Source organism: Bactrocera neohumeralis, chromosome 2 (assembly GCF_024586455.1).
Source record: "Bactrocera neohumeralis isolate Rockhampton chromosome 2, APGP_CSIRO_Bneo_wtdbg2-racon-allhic-juicebox.fasta_v2, whole genome shotgun sequence".
Classification (NCBI taxonomy): domain Eukaryota; kingdom Metazoa; phylum Arthropoda; class Insecta; order Diptera; family Tephritidae; genus Bactrocera; species Bactrocera neohumeralis.
Genome location: NC_065919.1, coordinates 43648847 through 43668457, shown reverse-complemented (window position 1 = coordinate 43668457; position 19611 = coordinate 43648847). Strand labels below are relative to the sequence as shown.

The 19611-nt window shown below is 37.5% G+C and overlaps 2 protein-coding genes across 2 annotated transcripts; both read right to left on the bottom strand.

Moving 5' to 3' along the window:
- Window positions 1-289: 289 nt before the first annotated feature.
- On the bottom strand, window positions 290-7789 carry LOC126751297 (activating signal cointegrator 1 complex subunit 2 homolog). Its single transcript, XM_050461454.1, has 3 exons — window positions 7091-7789; window positions 1241-1511; window positions 290-1162 (listed from the first exon to the last, which is right to left on the bottom strand). Exons 1-3 carry the CDS (start codon window positions 7100-7102, stop codon window positions 669-671), a joined length of 777 nt encoding a protein of 258 aa, XP_050317411.1. The 5' UTR covers window positions 7103-7789; the 3' UTR covers window positions 290-668.
- Window positions 7790-14032: 6243 nt separating this feature from the next.
- LOC126759217 (polycystic kidney disease 2-like 2 protein) lies at window positions 14033-19370 on the bottom strand. Its single transcript, XM_050473962.1, has 9 exons — window positions 19220-19370; window positions 18702-19161; window positions 18413-18637; window positions 18113-18344; window positions 17826-18056; window positions 17523-17765; window positions 17214-17455; window positions 17086-17139; window positions 14033-14177 (listed from the first exon to the last, which is right to left on the bottom strand). The coding sequence occupies exons 1-9, from the start codon at window positions 19368-19370 to the stop codon at window positions 14033-14035; spliced, it is 1983 nt and encodes a 660-aa protein (XP_050329919.1).
- Between the last annotated feature and the right edge of the window lie 241 nt (window positions 19371-19611).

The window sequence follows — 19611 nt, the reverse complement described above, 5'->3', positions numbered from 1 at the left end:
TACTAACAAACAAATATTCATTCGTTTGTATGGGAAAAAGAAAAGGGCTATTTTTAGGGGTAGGGTAGGGTAGGGTTCCGGCAGTTATTCGAATTTTTCTTGCCGTAAAAAACATCCTTGAACCTCAACGAACATTTTAGAAAAAGAATTGGCAAAATTGGTCCAGGCGTTGTTGAGTTATGCGCTTAGCAAACCATTTTGCGTTGCATTTTTATATACGTATAAGATATCTCGAACTGAAAACACATGTGAATGAAATTATTTAAAAAGAAGAAATTCACAAAAGCCATTGACTTCGAAATTTGTATATTTATTTTCAAATTTCCAACTCTCCTCTCTATGGTTATGTTTTGCACTTAAATCAATTATTATAAAGTATAAAAAGATAGATAAATATATATATACATATATTTCGACTCGTTCGCCTTCACTAACTAATAGGCGTTATTAAAGTACTACAAACATATAATATTTACATGTAAAAATTCTTAGTAACTGATTGAGTTGTTCCACGAAATCAGTACAAGTCTTAATGATGACGATCTCAACGCTCACGCCACAACTCGTTCCACTTCACACGACACGGCATACGCAACAAAAACCACAAGCTTTACCATGACTTTTCAGCAAGGGCAAACCACCCACATTCTAGTACGCATGCTAACCTTCTACTTGCGTCTGCCCGTGTAATCAATGCTATACGAACCGCTCCAGATATCGAGATTCTTTAGCGCCGGATGGTGATGTTGCGGCAAACTGCCATATGGGTACTGCGACTGCGGTTGCGGCTGATATGAGCGCTGTTGATACTGTGGTTGATACTGTGGCTGATAACGTGGTTGTGGTGGCGGTGGTGGAGGTGGTGGTTGTCGGAATTGCGGTGGTTGATGCTGGAATCCTAATTGTTGATAGCGTGGTTGCGGTGGTGGTGGCGGATTGTAGTACTGTGGCGGAGGTGGAGGTGGATTGTACTGCGGTCTTTGTGGTTGATGCAAATTATCCAAACTAAATCTGCTTGGAGCCACCGCAGGACGGTTGAACTTTTGATCTTTATAGTAGACAGCGGGATCTTCACGGTACTGACCATCGTCGATTTCGTTCGGACCTAACGGATAGGGATTGTTGTTCGTAAGCGTGGGCGGTGGCACATTAATGTCGCTGCCTGTAATATTTTTGTAAAAATGTAGGGGAAGTTATAACAAATTTTACATTATTTAATAGACAGTAGTGAAATACGCACCAGCAGGTTCGAAACCACGCTTACTAGCGCCATACTCGATCTCACGCAACTTTCCCTGATCATCTAAGTAGCCATATTTGCCAAATACCTCGCCGCTCGGGTACTTCGTTTCGATTTTAAAACTCCTATCCGCTGCTTCGTAGCCATATGTATATGAACCATCGTCGTTGTGGCGATCGATCTGTTTCAATATCGGCACTGGTGTCGTGTAGTCTTGTTGTTGGTACGATTGTTGGATTTGTGTGCCCAAAATGAGACAACTGAATATGAGCTGCAAAAGAATGGTGAATAGTTAGTAAAATTCATAAATAATTGCGATGGAAAAATATTTCATTAACAAAGAGCAACAAACGGATTTGTTGGAGAATGTCAATGTTACTTTTGCTTACTTTCAATCAAACTAGTCACACACCTGCTGGGTAATGTGGCTGTCCTTGAAATGAAACCACTTTATTAGCTGAGACATAATAACAGTGGCGATTTTGCAAATCTCGACTGAGAGTATTTTTATTTGAATAATGAGTAATGTATTACTGACGCGTTGAATTGGCGACATAACCTCGAACAAGTGACTGATATTTTAAGACATTGTAAATTATGGCAAATATGACTTTATTACATTTTAAAGATAAGATCTCTTTTTTTTGACATATCGAAAGCATTCTCGTAATAGACAACCATTCTCAACTTATTTGAATTGACCTATCTACGGGTTGTTCAGGCATATTCATAAAATTCTTAGTAAATTATGTTACAAAATTTTCAATCCGAGGACAATATCGCTGGAAAAAGTGTCGTTTTTATTATAATTCGTATGCAGGGTTTAGTCATATATAATAATCAGTTCAATATTTGCTGTTCGTTATTTATAATCGAACGCATCCGTAGAAATCCCCATGGAAAACATAAACTGATGCCTTTGGAAATAGATATATATGTATGTAGATCAGATAATTGACAAACTTCGAGATGATTTCTACATGAAAGCCTACCGTCGGTCAACTATTCAAATTTTAACAACGCGGTTGAAATAAGTTGGGCTCAGCAGTTGTGGTTTAGCGGCTTCTTCAGTGGCATGCGGTCAACGGTCATGAAAACACTACTTTTATGATAATTTCGAAGGTTCAAAGTGGTCACCATCAAGCTTCTCTCTTCAATCTGCCACCAAAATTCTGCTCCAGCAAACAAAGCAAAAAACAATTTTCTGGTATCAAAGAGGCAGATGGTTCACATTCTGGAAGCCTAGACTTTAATCCATTAAACTACAATTTTTCGAAAATCCTGAAGTTTACATTTTAACTTTAGCTGTATTTGGAAAAATTTCTCATATTATTAGCCAAGAAACAGGTAGGAAGGTCAGAGTTGGAAAACAGAACATGTCGAATACGATTCTGTATTATATATATTAGAGAGTCTCAAAACTTAGGTTCGAGCAGCGACATCAATACCAATAGAAAGTGCGCGTACTGCTATAGAAGTATAGTTAAATCATTTGAGACCTTGGGTGAAACCATCAGGTAACCATTTCGAATAAAATTTTGTACATTGCTCATATAATACAGTGAAATCTCCCACAAGCGGACATTAAATTATTTCAATGACATATATGCTAACGGTAATTAGCTTCATCTCTTAATTTAAAGTTGAAAAAGATAGCAAGCAAATATCATAGAATACTTTTTGAATCGCCTTTTTTGATAGATCACGCGTGCAGTCGTATCAGGCGAGTTAACGGGTTTTAGAGGTACTTTTTCAATCGCCTATTTTTGATAGATCACGCGTGAGTCATATCAAGGCGTCATGTTATTTTTGTTCAGTATTGTTTGACATTTCAACATGGAAAGACTTACGCCTGAGCAATGTTTACAAATGTTTCAACTTAACTACGAAGTATCACGTTATGTAAAGTACGGTTCTTACTTCTATTTATACAAACTAATATGTTTACTTATTACTCACCCATCTGATAGTTTCATTATTGATGAAGATTATATTATTTGTTTAGGTTTGTTTATATATATATTGCTTGCTTAGATGTAATTGCTTTTGGCGCATTTTACGTCCAGATCTTAAATTGAAATCGTACAAAATAGAGTTCGTGCAAAGAACTAAAGCCGCTCGACATTCCCAAATGGCATCGCTTCACTCTATGGGCTCTTGAAAAGTTCCAAGCATATCCGATGTTTGTTTAGGATTATTTGTTCTAGAATTTGACAGTGCGCTTCAATTGTCACACACATCGCATCAATGAATGGATTTATTGAGAAAACACTTCAGTAAGCAGATTGTTTTGGGCAGGTCGATTTACTGAAACAATCAAGGTTGTTTTTCCTGAGATATGTTAATGTTACTATTATACCAGATTAATACATTTTTCTTAATTCAGGCGTCATGTTATTTTTGTTCAGTATTGCTTGACATTTCATCATAGAAAGACTTACGCCTGAGCAATGTTTACAAATGTTTCGACTTTTCTACGAAGTATCACGTTATGTAAAGTATGTGTTTCGCACGCTTCGCTCAACTTATAGTCAACAAAATTGGCCTACTAAGCGTAGTATTCGCAACACCATCACCCATCTAGAGACCCAGCATTCATTATTGGATGATATTCGACTGAATAGACCACGATCAGCAGTGAAGAAAACACGGAGACCGTGGAGAGTCGATTTGGTCGAATTTTAGACTTACATTCTCACTCTTCTCAAATTTCTAATAAATGAAAATGTTTTGTGCTAATAATCTCTCGAAAGTAAGTGTGGTTGTGCGTATATCGGTGTCACATAGAAATACTTACTCCTTTATATACACACTTTAAATGAAGTCCATCGATCATTTGTGAGTATGTCATATTTCATCACAATCAATTGCAAAAATCTTCAATTTGAACATTCAAACAGAATAACGAAACTCAGACCACTATTCGACACAACAACTCTATTACAACAAAACGCCGTTACCGATTTAATTATATTACTACATTTTACTCATTAATGCAACACCGCAGAAGCCAGCAATGATTGCTAATTTTGTGCTTATTTGTAGAACACACTCACACAAGTGCACACATTAATGCATGCACTCACACATAAGCACATGCAGCCCCATTCATTATTGCCAACTTTGCACCAGTTAATTGTAACAAGCACCTAAGAATGTCGGTATGCAGTTGAAGGGGCTTAACTAGCATGCAACAGGCGTTTTCGTTTTCTCAAGGCCGTCTTCTGTTCAGAGCAGTTGCGCCAAACGCGCAGCGAACACGCATACCTTAAGCTAGCCATGCCCACACACACAAGTTATTTATATACATACATACGTATATAAGTTATGGATCATAATTGTATTTGCAAATATATGTACATATAGTATACATACATACACAGACATAAATATACAACACTACATTTCTCGTACTTTTCTGAGTATTAAAAGTTCACTTGTCCGCCTACATAGTGCCCAATCTCTAACTGAAAGACATGATATGACTCAATGGAAATTTCTGGTTCAATTACTGATCTGGTTTCCAAAGCAGTTATTGTTATGCTCAGAGGAAACATACATACACATATTATATAAAGTATATTTTGTAATGCTGGAGCTCGCAGAAGTCTTGAAACGCAAGTATGGAATATTGTACACTCTAGATTCCATAAGACACATTCCACGCATATTTTCATAAATTCATTTGATGTGACATGTTATTATTTCCGCGTTGCCACCTGTGTTAATAAGAGACATAAGGAAATTACGCATGCGCTTTCGCTTTCATTAATGTTATGGTATTATTATTTTATTTTTAGAAATATATTTAGTCGTAAAAAACGCCCGAAGTACACTATCTCATAGGTGACGTGGAAACAATTTATATAAAACTATAGTAAATTGGTTTATATCAACCATTATTCGCCAATTTTTAAGAAAGCGTCACAACTTTATATCCTAAATAGAATATATTATATTTGCCACGAAGTTTGTAACACCCAGGAAACATCAAAGTTCCTATAAAGCATATTCGTAGATATAAATTATCAACTTGATGATCTAAGTTGATTTAGCCACATCCGTCTGTCTTTCCGTCTCTAAATACGCGAGCTACTGCTGAAGTTTTTGAGATATCGATCTGAAGTTTTGCACACATCCTCTTATTGCCAAGAAGCTGCTCATTTCTCAGAATTTTCGATATCAGACAACTATAGTATAGTCGCCATACAAATGACCAATCCAACTCAAGTTCTTTACAGAAAGCTCTTTTGTTCCTCAAGATATCTTCACGAAAGTTGGAGTTGGTTGTAGGCATCGCTACAATCTTCGAGCATATTTTTCAGATCAGATCACTATAGCTTACAGCTGCCATTTAAACTAATCGACTAAAATCAGAATAAAGATCTCCATTTTATGGTATAAAATGCACCTATGGAGTGTTTTGCTGAGAAAGTTTACTTGTTTTACCAGTTAGTTGTTTTACCAGTTAGTAGTAATAGTGGTAGTTTGAAAACAATGGTGACCGCAAAATAGGAATCTTTATGAATGAAGAGTGAGAACACCATAATTTTAATATTATGGAGAAAATAAAGAGAACAAGATTTCATTTCAAATATAAAATCTATTCTCAAGCAAACCGAGATGTTTATGACATTTTATATACATTTTAAATGGTGAAGGTAGATGAATTTGTATCATAGAGTTTCTGAGCAGAACTTTATCTTCTTCTTGCTTAGATCTGTAAAAATGGCATATCCAGAATTCCTTTCTTGAGGGTAATCTTGATTTGCAAACCCTTGAAACCCAACTCGTTTAAGAAATATAGCCGAACGTTCATCGTATGTTCAATGAATGGACCAAAACGAGATGGCCACTAATCCCAATTTCCACCAGAAAATTTAATTCATCCAGAGCTCGCTTTTGGTTAAATTGGTATGTTAATAACCAAATTTTCGCGTCTTAAGTGATAATACTCCGCAAGGCATTGTTGACTTACATCCTCAGAAAGTCACATTTTGGTGTGCTCATGGGCAGAGGAAGTTATTGGTTTATATTTCTTTAAAAATGAAGCCGTGATATTATAATCAATGGGGAATGCTATACCCCTGATTAAGAATTTTCAGACCTGAATCGTTTCTTGAGGGTATTCCCAGGAAAACTCTCATTCCAACATATTTTTAATATCGGTGCTACTTTGTAAATATTCGGAATTTGAATTGAAATTATTTTCCACGTTCTGATCGGCGTTCTCTATGATTTTATTTATTAACCCCCAGATTTTATTCTGCTTGACCCCCAAAACCCCCATAGAGATACCACTGATCTGTAATAGTAGCCGGAAAATTGTCTCTGTTCTGCAAATTCCCGCTCTGCTACCAGACTCTCATACTTTCTAAACTATGATTACTTTATGGGTGGATTAGAGAGCAACTAATTTATATTTTATATTTTCAACGAGGAGCGTTTTTCCTACATTCAATGTACGAAAACGATCTTCTGTGATACTTAATAATTTCTGAATCGATATGGCCCGTTAGAGTACTTGTTTTGATAGCTTGAGAAGCTTTATCGGAATATTAGGTTATTTTCCTTTTCTTTTAATAGCAATTAACATTTTGAGTAAACTGGAGAAATACCACTTAAGATGCTGTCAAAGATCTATATTTGTAGAATTGCTCTGTAATTCCAAACATTCAATTTTCAGCCTGTATAGGATATTTATATTGCGCTCAAACATTTTTAATTTATTTTAAAGATTTTAAACAGAAAGTTTTTTTTTAATTTTTTAACGAAATTTTGTCGATTTCCCATTCACTTAAACTATTTTGTAATACTTTTTATTGCTTAACACTTCCATCACTTGCTTACCAACTTATTCATTTTGGCTCCGTTGATTTGTAATCCAATTAATCGGCCGTGTGGCTTAAACCAAAGGCACCATTAGTTGCTTGAAATTTGTTAAATACTTTCAGTCTCTCGGAGTACTTTCGTTTAGTACAGTTATATTTGCCAAACACTTTTTTTGCTCTAACTTATTTTTGGCTTCACGCAATATTTTGCAAATCTCTAAAAATATTTATTTATTTTTGTTTTTATTGTTTTTGTAATTGCTTAATGATGGTGCACTACAAATACACTAACTGATTTTCGTATTTAAATGAAAAATCGAATTTGCACTTGCACCAATCCCCAGCGTAACAGCGTCGTACTCAAAAGAAAATCAACGAGTCGAACGCTTTTATACCGCCAACGAACCGCAAGCGGCACACATAACCATTTCACAAAAACAAGCCAACCGCCAGAAGACTGAATTCAAACATAACTACGGCAACTAAAACGAAAATAACTACAACAAACACACGGGGTACAAGCGACCGAAGAGAATGGTGGCCCAATAGGTATGGCCTGACGGGTCGGCAGACGGCGGGTGAACGGGCCGACCTGGCAATATGGCAGGGAATTTGCTATTTTTTCCAACACAGCTCATATGAATAGTAAGCAATGCGACTAAAGCGAATGATAGTGCTGTCAGCAGTGTTCTTTTAACCAAATGTTGCCCCCGACTATGTGGTGTAAATATGTAATCGCCGATCGGCGGCCACGACGCTGCTGAAATTGTACGCTTGCGCGACTGGTCGAAGCTTTGCCACCGCACTTCCCGTTCTATTGCTGGGAATGTAGTCACTTCCATTATATACTATATTCTATTATTTCATTTTTTTCTTCTAAGAGTCACTGTGTTAATTGCTTTGGTGCTGGTGAGTTTGTAGCTTTTATGTAAATAAACCACCGATCGCGTTGCACCGCCCCACAGTCCGTCCGTGCAAATGCAATAATGCAACGCATAAATACTTTTGGGTGGTGGCTGTGGCGTCTAACACATAGTTGCTTTAGAGTCAGTGTCGTGGTGCTCAGAGGTTTGTCATACGAGTAGATTGCATATTTCCAAACAACAACAACAATACCGGTTGGCAGGGCGTAAACAACTGTTGAAGTCTTTTGTTCGCTGCTCGAGCGCATAATCAGAGATAATCGAACAGGTGGTTCACATAGCACTCTAGTTACATACTCGAATACATATTTATATGCTCTAGAGGAAGTAATACACATATGTATATTGATGTAAGCGTTCATTTCTACACCCAAACAGAAAATGATCTAATTTTTTCAGACATAAATTGATTAAAAAAAATTACAAATACTTCAACCACGTTACAAGGCAAATTCCTCGTTAGTATAGGTGGGTTACAATGACCTATTCATATAATGTGCTTCAGTTTTTTTATATTTGTATAACATGTTACACATATAGTATTTTAGTATTTTTATTCAATTAGAGTGACCAAAAACGATCATTTTACATATGGTTCCAGCGGCTCACCACTTCCGGTCTTAGATCAAATGTCCTCTGGGTAGCCAAAAAATATCCGTTTGGAGGCGAGCTAAAGTGACAAGGCGAACCATCCCTCCCCAGGATTGTACATCCAATGAAAACGAAACAACGGCCGCGGATGAGAGACTCCATTTTGATAACGACCACTGCAAACGTATTAAGGACTACGTTTTAAGAACATGAGGGCATGAACCTGAAATATCCAGTCCCTTAATTGGGAAGGTGCCGACGCCTAGCTTTTTAATGCCCTCGTTACAGTAAAGATTGACATCACCGCCGTTCAAGAAGTGCGATGAACGGAACAAGGACTCAGACGGGTAGGTCCTTGTGGCATTTACTACAACGGCCATATAAAGCAGCGCAAATTTGGTGTGGGATTTGCAGTGGTAGAGAAACCCCGTCGTCGCGTTTTGGCATTCACCCCGGTGGATGAACGTCTAGCTACAATCCGCATTCAAGCGAAGTTCTTCAACATATCGCTGGTTCGCACCCACACCCCAACGGAAGATAAGGACGATATGACCAAAGATATCTCAGAGTGCTCATACTTGCAGCGCACCTTTGAGAGCTGCCCCGCCACGATGTCATAATCATGCTTAGTGGCTTTGATGTCGGGGTGGGCAAGGAAGGTTTCTTTGGCACAACAGCCGGTAAATTCAGCCTCCACAAGAAAAGATTACCATTTCGGGGCCCGATATATAGTTAGCTGTAGTACTAAATTCCAGCACAGAAAAATTCATCAAGCTACCTGGCTGTCTCCGCATAGAAAAGCGACCAACCAGATCGAGCAACGATCATTATGAAAAAACGACAAGCGCACTGTTGAAAACTCGGCTATTGGTTTACGCCAATACAGAAGAAGAAGAAGGTCCATATACACAAAATGTCCTATCCTCAAAAAAAAAAACACTGACCACCACCGTTTTCTGTGAATATACAGATAAATTAAGAATGTTGGAGAAATGGGTCAAAAGAATCGCGTTGTAGGGGGAACTTTCATAGAATATGTGTATAGTAGCACATAATATATTTTTTTCTAGGTTGGTTCAATGTCACGTTAAAATAATCAATAGTGTATAGTATAGACTTGTCTTTCTGAAGTACATAAAATGCATTCTTCGATTTTTCGGTGAGTGAAATTATTCTACTAAGCAGTTCCATTCAATTTTGTGGAATCAATTTTCAAGTGTTTTTGATTGGTACAAATGATCAAAAATCAAGGTTATGTTATCATTTTTCTTCGATTATCGCGGTGTGGTGCACTCCAAATTCCTTTCGACCAATCGAACTGACAAGAAGGAATACTATTTGAGTGCTGTGTATCATTTCCACGAAGCTATTCGTAAAAACAAGCCCTGGTTATGGGCTTTCGTGAGTTTTTCACCAAATTTTCAACTAATATCCTCAACTCAAACTAACACTCTGGGGAAACCATTTTGAGTCAATCGAAGACATTGAACGTGAATCTTTATGCGCATTGAAGGCTATTCCGGAAATTCACTTTAATAACTGGATTTAAGGATTGGAAAAACGCTGACAGAAGTGTATTGGGACCAAGGAGGATTACTTTGAGGGACGACTCAGATTTTGAAGAGTAAAGTAAGAATTTTAAGATTATGAACAAAGTTTTACTCTTTTTTGATCATATTAGTAATTCAATCTTATGTTCAAAATGGGCACAAAATACTTCCCGACTTCCCGAGCTCCCAAGCAAGAGTTGACGATGAGGAAGCCTGCTGTATTTTTTCCCCTACGACCCAACTCCTATTTCGGATCTATACAGTCAACTATTGAACTACCTGAAGCTGTTGCCTACAATAAGAATTATTTTCTTTTAGGTCACACATATCGACAGCAACACGCCCGAACCTCCAGGACTTGGTTGTAAGGTTCTTATGCATCCACATTCTAGTTAAGTTAATAATGCTTCCTGTACTAGTTTCAGATATTTAGTATCTCTTTATTTCTGGAGCATATTTATATATACAATCTATTGCATGAACCAATCATATCAAAAGCCTTCTTTAATATTGTTTGAACTCAAATGCAATAGCTCTAACCATGAGGCTTGTACCACTTTTCCACCAAATTTATAACGATATAAAAACGGTTCTTTGTAGCGGCAGTTCATTGAGGGCAACCAAAAATTCTTTCTAGGTTAAAATAATTGAGTTTACTGTCTCGACGCTCTACTAATTTTCGTAGGAACTTTGAAGCTTTTGAAGCACCAAATGAAAATACTACGTAACCTAAGTAAAAAAAAAAAGAAAGGAAATTAGTCACGTATTTCAATTTTCTAATAAATATTTTAATTAGTTTTTCATTAAAAGAATATTGTAATAAATAACATTGGCCCTAAGCAATAATTAAGAGCATATAATAAATTATTTTGTATTATTTATTATGAACTTACCACCTGAGTAATCACCGGCAATAATTATTTTACAGGTACTTCCAATTTGAATCTGCAACGCTTAAATATTTATGAATCGCTCTTAAGTTCTTAAGGGTATTACTTAACAAGTTCAAACTATTCATTACAGTTTTTTTAACTGGCATAAATATCAATCACACCAAAACAAGTGAGGGCGTTAAGATAAATGGGTTAGGTTACGTTAGATGGCTGATCATAGATCGCACGTGGACTGGATGTAGTCCTTTGTGAAGCCATTGAAAATAGAACTCCCGTGTTCGGACTTAACGATCGGTGAAACGCTTCGTAGCCAATACAAATTTGCAAAGGCGCTTAATTTCTACGCCCGCCAGTTCGGTGGGATGTCTGAAGGTATGCGCCCCCAAGTGTCTAAGTCTTGATCTCCCAAAAGCTGGGCAGTCAAGAAGGAAGTGCTGGCTAGTTACTACCCCATCTTCTTACAAACAGCTTATGCATGTGGCGTCCGGTAGAATTCCAGTCTTACAGCATGTTTGCCAATAGGGCAGTGGCCCGTCAAGACCCCCATCACTAACGAGAGGCTGGCTGGCTGGTTAAGATAAATACTTTCGTATAAATTTATGTGTCTCTGCGATGTTATACCTCTCATTTAAACGTGAAGTAAATGGCTTGGTGCTAAAAATTTATAAAATATGGTTCAGAGCTTGATTTGCGGATGAACGCAGATCATTTAAATAGAGCCGAACGATCATCGCACCTTCAATGAATGGGCCAAAACGAAATGGCGACGGATCTCAATTTCCACTTTTGGTTAAATGGGTACGTTAATAACAAAATTGTCGCATCTGGAGTGCTGATCATCCGCAAGGCATTGTTGACTCTCATACTCAAAAAGTCACTGTTTGGTGTTCTATCTTCTTCTTACTGGCGTACGCTGTTATAGCCGAGTTAACAACAGCGCGCCACTCGTTTCTCCTTTTTGTTATGTGGCGCCAATTGGAGATTCCAAGCGAAGCCAAGTCCTTTTCCACCTTATAGAGTTTGGTTTTTGTTCGTTGAGAGAGGACTTTACACGTCAATTGCCTACTCAGTCCGAAGTAGCACCTGTTCGCAAGAATTATTCTGCATTGTATTTTGTGGACGATGTTGTTATTGGTGTTAATGCTGGTTCCTAGATAGACGAAATTTTCCACGACTTCGAAGTTATGAAAAAAAATCCTCTGTCGTTATGGCTATCACGCCTTCTTCGATTCAGCTTTTATATCCTCAACTGAGTCAAAAAGGTGTCCTCGGTTTGGTCATGTGAATTTGCCGCACGATATTAGTTGAAAATGTGCCGAAATATTCACATAAAAAGTGCAGTATGAGATAATGCATTATCGCAATTCTTTGTTCAATAAATTCAGACATATTAATGAATAATTATTTTGACGTGAAATTTAGCATAGATGTTACTAAGAGTACTACCGACTTACAAAAAAAAATTTACCGATTCGAAAAACACGCGAAGTATAAATTAAAAATTCACCATCACAGTAGTATATACATAATTAAATTGGTTGGAAAACTCAGCCAGAAAGCAAGAGTGTCGGCTCATAATTCCGGTCTTTTGTTACAAATAGTTTCGCGCAAATGACGCTTAATACTCAAATAGTATTCCTTGTTAACAGTTTGACCGGTCGGAAGGAATTCGGAGCGCACTACACCTCGATAATCGAAGAAAGCTGTCAAGCTAACCTTATTTTTGGCCTGCTTTGACGTGTTTTTTGGCTTCGTCTCACCTTTGTCACGATATTTGGGTGACTGATCTTTCGTTTCCAGATCGTAAGCATAGATCCAAGACTCATCGCCAGTAATAACTCGTTTCAGGGCATCCTGGTAGGCGGAGAGCATTATTTCACTGACTTTAATGCGACGCTGTTTTTCGAAAAAAATTAGTGATTTTAACCCCATCATGCTTTCACTTTTCTTAGGCCCAAATGATCATTTTAAAATGGTTTTCACTGATTCTTCCGATATTTCAATAATGCCAGTAAGATCTTTGACTGTTAATGGTCGATTCTCAAGCACCAATTCCTTTATTTAATTGACGTGTTGATCATCAGTTGATGTTGTTGGACGTCCTGGAAGCGTTTCGTTGCCAACGCGTTTTCGACCCTCTTTGAATAATTTGTAGCAATCAAAAACAATTACTCGCGACAAACCATTATAAACCTTTAAGGCCTTTATTAACCTTCTGAACGTTTCGGAACCATAAATTTGATTCCACACAAAAAATAATGTATTTTGGCATTAAGTTTGAAGGAAATCTATCTAGGTCTTTAAAAAATGTGTTATACCCTGTTCAAAATATTACGAGAGTATTAATAGTTATTATTATCTAATAAGAAACAAAATCAGGTCAGGTGGTACTTGATACACATAAATTGCCTATATACAAAATACTTGTATGTTATAACTTGAATAATACTTTTAGCTTACACTGCGGCGAGGTGTAATAACTAGTTTCAAATTATTATCGGAATGTAGTTATGGAGCTGGAAGTAAGCTTTTGCCACGGCAGGTTGAGAATATTTAACAAAACCAGCATATTTTTGAAAGCAAAGAGTTGTTTGAGCTTTCTGCGCAGAGTTTGTTACATATTTAGTTTTTGCAATAACCCATGATATCAGAGTAATTTTACAGTGTTAGGTCATAGAGAAAACTAATGGGGCATATCAGCGCACAGTTGGAGAGCTTATTTAGATACAATTATTGTGATATTTAAGCTTTATTACACGCTAAACTTAATACAAATAAAGAGATTTAACAAGTGAATGCTTTTATATTTGCTTTATTTGCGCACATTTTCTTCGTAATATTTATGAACTTCAATACATTTTTTATACATATCCATCAAAGAGTATATTCACAACTTTTATGAAACAACCAAATTACTTGTATTACAGTTAATTGTTAAACAAAAACAAACATGAATTTGTTGACTAAAAATTATATTAGAGACATATACTCCCTCGAATTTTATTTAGCGTTCCGCCCGTTGAGATGGCGAGTTTTGTCTGGCATTTTGTCGTTGACGTCGACTTGGTAAAACCTTGCGCATTGTCCGATCCACATCTCCGATCAGCTGTTCGATCACATCCTCCAAAGCTGCAACACGTGCCGTTAAACTAAATAATAAATAGGGGATTAAGTTAAATATATAGCCAAATATACTCTATGTGAAAAAGAAGAACTATGAAGAAGAATACTCTTCATTTAAATATATATGTATTTCATGTAAATAATATATTTAGGTTTTTACTATACCTATTATTAAATAATAGGTGCACAAACCTGGTCGAAGACTAGTAAAAAATAAGTTTAACCTAACCCTAATCCAGGACCTCAGCCCCTTCGGGCCCCGGGTAACTGAATTAAATTCATTCAATCTACACATTTTTTATGCCAACGGCAGGGTCACGCTAGGGACCTGCACTCTATGCAAAACCCAAAACAACTTCTCTCTCTTAACAAACATGTCGACATCACAGTGGTGAAGATTGCCAAACAACCCACTGCTTTTGGTGGCACGGAACCTGCCCACGGAATGACAGAAATGCAACTCGTTATAGAGACCGATGCGAATCTCCAACATACAGCCTGAGTTAGCTCGAACTGTAATGCTAGAAGAATGGCTCTGTTCGAATACATTAATTTTTAGGGCCCTCAACCACAGGTACATTGACTTCAAAGTTAATATCGGGGGTCTACAGCTACCGATGTACAGGAATAGATTCAAAGCAGACTAGAACACATACAAATGTGACCGAACTGGCTCCATAGATACACTCTCAGTACCTCCTCCCAATAAGTTCTGTTCTGTCAGATATAGATTTAGCAGTAGAAAAAGTCGCACAATACGTTATTGCTAGCAAAGAGTTTAGTAGTTTCAAACCATCTACACTCTCTCCGTTCCATGGTAGGCCTAATTTATTTTCATACTGAAACCGAGAAAGGAAAACTATTCCTTGCCAAAACCAAATATAGTCTTCCATCTTTCCTACCAAGTATTATGAAGATGATCTGCGACAAACCGTTTGGAATTCAGCCAGCGCGTACGCTGAAGGGAAATCGGTTAATACCGCCCGACATAAGGTGGTTGGGAAGCAACGTACGTAAGTACCTGCCCACGACGACCTTACCCCAAAGTGCTTAAAAGCAAATAGGTCAAAACAATGCGTTAATAAGCGCCCCAAAAAATAAATGAATTTTGTAAGTATTATTTGAATCCAATTAGTCACCGGGAGGGACACCTTTTCCACCTTGGACACCATTAAGCCAAACTCAATGAGCAGATTGGAGAGAACTACAAGGCCTAGCTGCTTCCCGTGGTACCAGATTTAAGTCTGCGGTTACACCTTTTAGCTTTTGCTACTACAAGTTAAGCACCCATCGAACTCAATGACTGGCGAAATTTGTCGCTTGAACTTCAAATGCCTTTTCATTAGAAGGAATCTCATTCAAAGCCTATGATATCAGTTCAAGCTGAGTATTATAGCAATACTTCTAAAAAGACTATGCAGATAAGTATTTAAAAAAACCGTCGACAATAAAAGTGTCTGGTATAGCTCAAGAAACAATTATTCTGCATAACTACTATTTAAGGCAAATTTCCAAAAATAGAGAGTTTTTCGTTATAAAATAAGTTGAATGTACTTAACTCATAATTCATTAGATTCTCAGCCAAACCTAGTGAAAACTGAGTATCCCATCATCTCTAACTACAGGGTGGAAATGCGCTAGGAAACGTGATCCTAAATGCCAAAATAAACCCACAAAAAAGTAAAATTGGGTGGCAAGTCAAAAATTTGGACACTTTTAGATGCGAGTCAAGTCCTAAAAAGTAATGAACCGATTTAAACAAACGAATTTAATATAATCGTTTATATTGTATGGCAGCTATATGCCATAGTCGTCTGCTCTGAACCATTTCCTCGGATATTGTATCGTTGCTTAGGAAAATAATGCATGCCAAATTTCGTGGATACCGTGTAAAAAGAGTTTTTCATACGGTGACTTGAGACGGTATCGTTGGTTCCAACAAAAGGGAAGCAAAAAGGAAGATTGTAAAATTTCTTATGGATAGCTTAAGTCAAACGGAGAGTCCATAAGAAATAGGAAATACGGACTAGTTCCCGTATATACAGACAAACGGAAAGATAGTCAAATCGACTCGGCTCGTCAAGCTGAACATATACATACATACATACTTTATATAGGATTTCCGACGTTTCTTTCTGGGTGTCGTGGTAAACTTAATAAACGCTGTTCAAGACATAAATATTCAACCTAATTTAATGAAACACGCCCCCTCCCGGTCATACGAACCGGATATAAGTCATTTCTGATTACCGCTTAATTATCTTGGTCAATATTAGATAGACAGATAGATAAATACATCAGGATTGCACCGCGTCCTAAAGTCTAATGTGCCCTCTCTTAATTCACAATGCCTCACTTAACCCCAGCATTTCGATAAATTCCAATATACTGCTAGGTGCTTTTGAGGCAAAGTGATCCCTATTTAGAAACAGGGATCCAAGGCCTTTATCCAGCGTTTATAGGCTGCTGTGCTGTCAATTAGCAGTTAGGCTAGAGTTTCAGGCTACATGTTGCAGAGCCGGCAATTTGCACAAGAAGTTAATCCCGTGCTAGTATAAAAGTAGTTCTAGAACATGCAATGGCCAGTGTAAAAAGCAAGAAGTAGCCTGATTTGTCCCTTGTGAGGTTGATTACATATTTAAACCGACTAAGGTTGTAACCAACCATTAGCAACTTGGCATGGCGCATGTCGTGAAGTTATGGCTAATACTCCTCCCTACTCACTCCTTCATCCTTGTGGAGCAGCTTCGTTATGGTATGAGGACCAACCATGTTGGTGGTCTCGAAAACAGAACGATGGCCGTCTTCGAGGGATTGAAGTTCAATCTAACCCCACTGCACACACATTCATATTTCAAAATAATTACCGATCACATGTGAATACCACACTACTCAGTAATGTTATATCATCATTGAATTCGTTGTTTAGCTTACCGACTAATCGCCGCAGGATCTTGCGTTTGTTGTCGTCCGATGGGTTCAAAATAACTGCACAGAACATAACATAATTGTCATTCGGAGGTTATTCAGTGACACATAGTCATATTGCACAGTGCACTTACTCTACTACATTATCCTTGCCAACAGAACGTTTCGTTTGATTGCTCTGTGGACTCGCATCGCGGGATGGAGTACCCTCCCTTGATGGACCAAGCTCTTCATCTTTTTGCTCACCAAAACGGCAACACTTCGGACAGTATTTATTTATTAACTTGTGCAGATAAGTTGACAAATAATTGCGGCCGCCTCTAATATCACTCTTCACGCTACTATATGTGTCATTAATAATAGCCAGGAACATGTTCTGAAATTTGGTAACAGTATTGAAATAGATTGCAGGTAAATTTTGTTATAGAACTCTTAATGGATACCAGTAATATGAAAAACACCAATATTATGTATGTCAGAAAGTATATAGGCCCCAATACACGATTCGCCTCTTCGATACCCTCGTAGTCGAAATCACCCAATATCATGCGTATCATAGTCAACAAGGACTCTTTGAAGTTGCGAAAATCATAGTGTACATTACCGAACAGTAATAGACCCATCTGAGCGTAAGCCAAAAATACGATACCGAACATAACGCTGAAGCCCAAAAGATCGCGAAAACACTGAAAAATAAGCGGAAGTGGTTTAGTATTATTCTGCTAATCCAGAGTGGTGACACTTACTGTGCTCACTGTTGCATTGAACTGACGCATTGTTTTATTGAAGCTAATGAATTTCAATATTTTCATACACACAAGAAACGCGCAAATGGCGAAGACAGCGCGGTATGTCAAGTTCCAGAAGCACAGTTTGTCAAGCTGCAGGTATTCATTTGGGTTCTTCTCAAAGCGTTTATATAACCCGTTGACGTAAAAGGGATGCCAAATGTTGTAGAATAGCGTGTAGTATGCTAACTGTAAAAAAACTAGTGCCTTTTCCAAAAAATACTTTCAAATAATTTTCAACTTACAACAATTATTAAAAAGTCCACAAAATTCCACAGTATTCGCACATAATTGGTGAAACCGATGCGTATGACTTCCAAAATCTCAACTATGGTATAATACAAAATGAAAAGATAAAATATAACACCTATCACCAGTATCGCTATGCCATCTCTCCAAAAAACTGACGCCAATTTCACCGACTCTATGCTATAAGTGGTGACCACACCACCGGTTGACGGCAACTCACCAATGAATCTATAAAAAATACAACAAAAGTTGGTCAACTATAGAATCTACACAACTAACTTACAATAGCAACCCACTTAATATTATTTACCAAATCTTTATTGGCATTGTAGAGGGTAAATTCCACCATTATTAAACGGGAAGCACGATCCAACCACTTTCTTGACTTCAAATCAGACAAAATTTGATTATTTTCGTTAAAGTCGTAAGACAAACTTCTCACAAAACCCCCACCGCGATAGGTTGTGATTTGACCCCAAATCGAATCAGCGCCTAATGCGCTGAGCGTACTGTATTTGGTGCTGTAAGATCAATTATCGGTTTAAGAATGCGAGAAATATAGTATTCGAGCATTCACAAGTTTACCCCTTATATATGGCGGTGGTATCTTCATCACTACTCGAATAGTCTGCGTAGCACTTGGAGAAATACCTGCCGAAGACATTATGTACATTACAACTATTCTCTTTCACACGTAACTGCCGTAGTCGTGGTGGTCCCAACACTAGATTTTGTTCTAGAAATACAAGCTTGTCCTCAGCGGACCGGCGTCTGCGTTCCGCAGAACTACCAGCTGTGTTACCCTCACCGCTGCTATTTTCACTTCCTTCGTTGTCATCTTCAACTGCACCTTCTCTATCATCTACACCATGGAGATCCATGATGAATTTAGTTTCTAGAAATGCCCACATGTCAGCTGTAGTGGCTAATTCAGCGAACCTCACGGATGCTTCGTGTGAGGATGTGTTGACTTCACGCGATAAGAATATATTTTCGATACCTTTGTTGAAGAAGTACATAGACATGTTGCGTGAAGAAGAGGCCACTGTTGGTGAACATAATGAGTAACAGCCATGTCCCTAACGTAACCCAACACTACTCACCCAATAGCGTCATCACAAGAAAACAGACATAGATACAGAACTCGATCAGCGCCGAACGTGCGGCGTCCTCATTTTCATAAGAAATGCGATGTGTCTTCTTGGTGGCGTTTGAAAAACGTTTTTTGCTGGAAATTGCCTCACCCTTTTCCATTTTCATGAAACTATAACTTCAAATCAACTTAAAGTATTTTATTTAGAAAAATTCAATATGTCATTTTCTGTTTTCTTTTCCAATTGACAGAAAAGAAAGAATAAGTTGTGTATATAATTTTACACTCAAAGCGAATTGAAACAACAAAGGAGTTGCCTCTTTAAGATTTATTGTATTTCAATGTTTTTTCGATTGAGAATCAATTTTTCGAAACAATATTTGTAATATCTAAAAGTGGCAG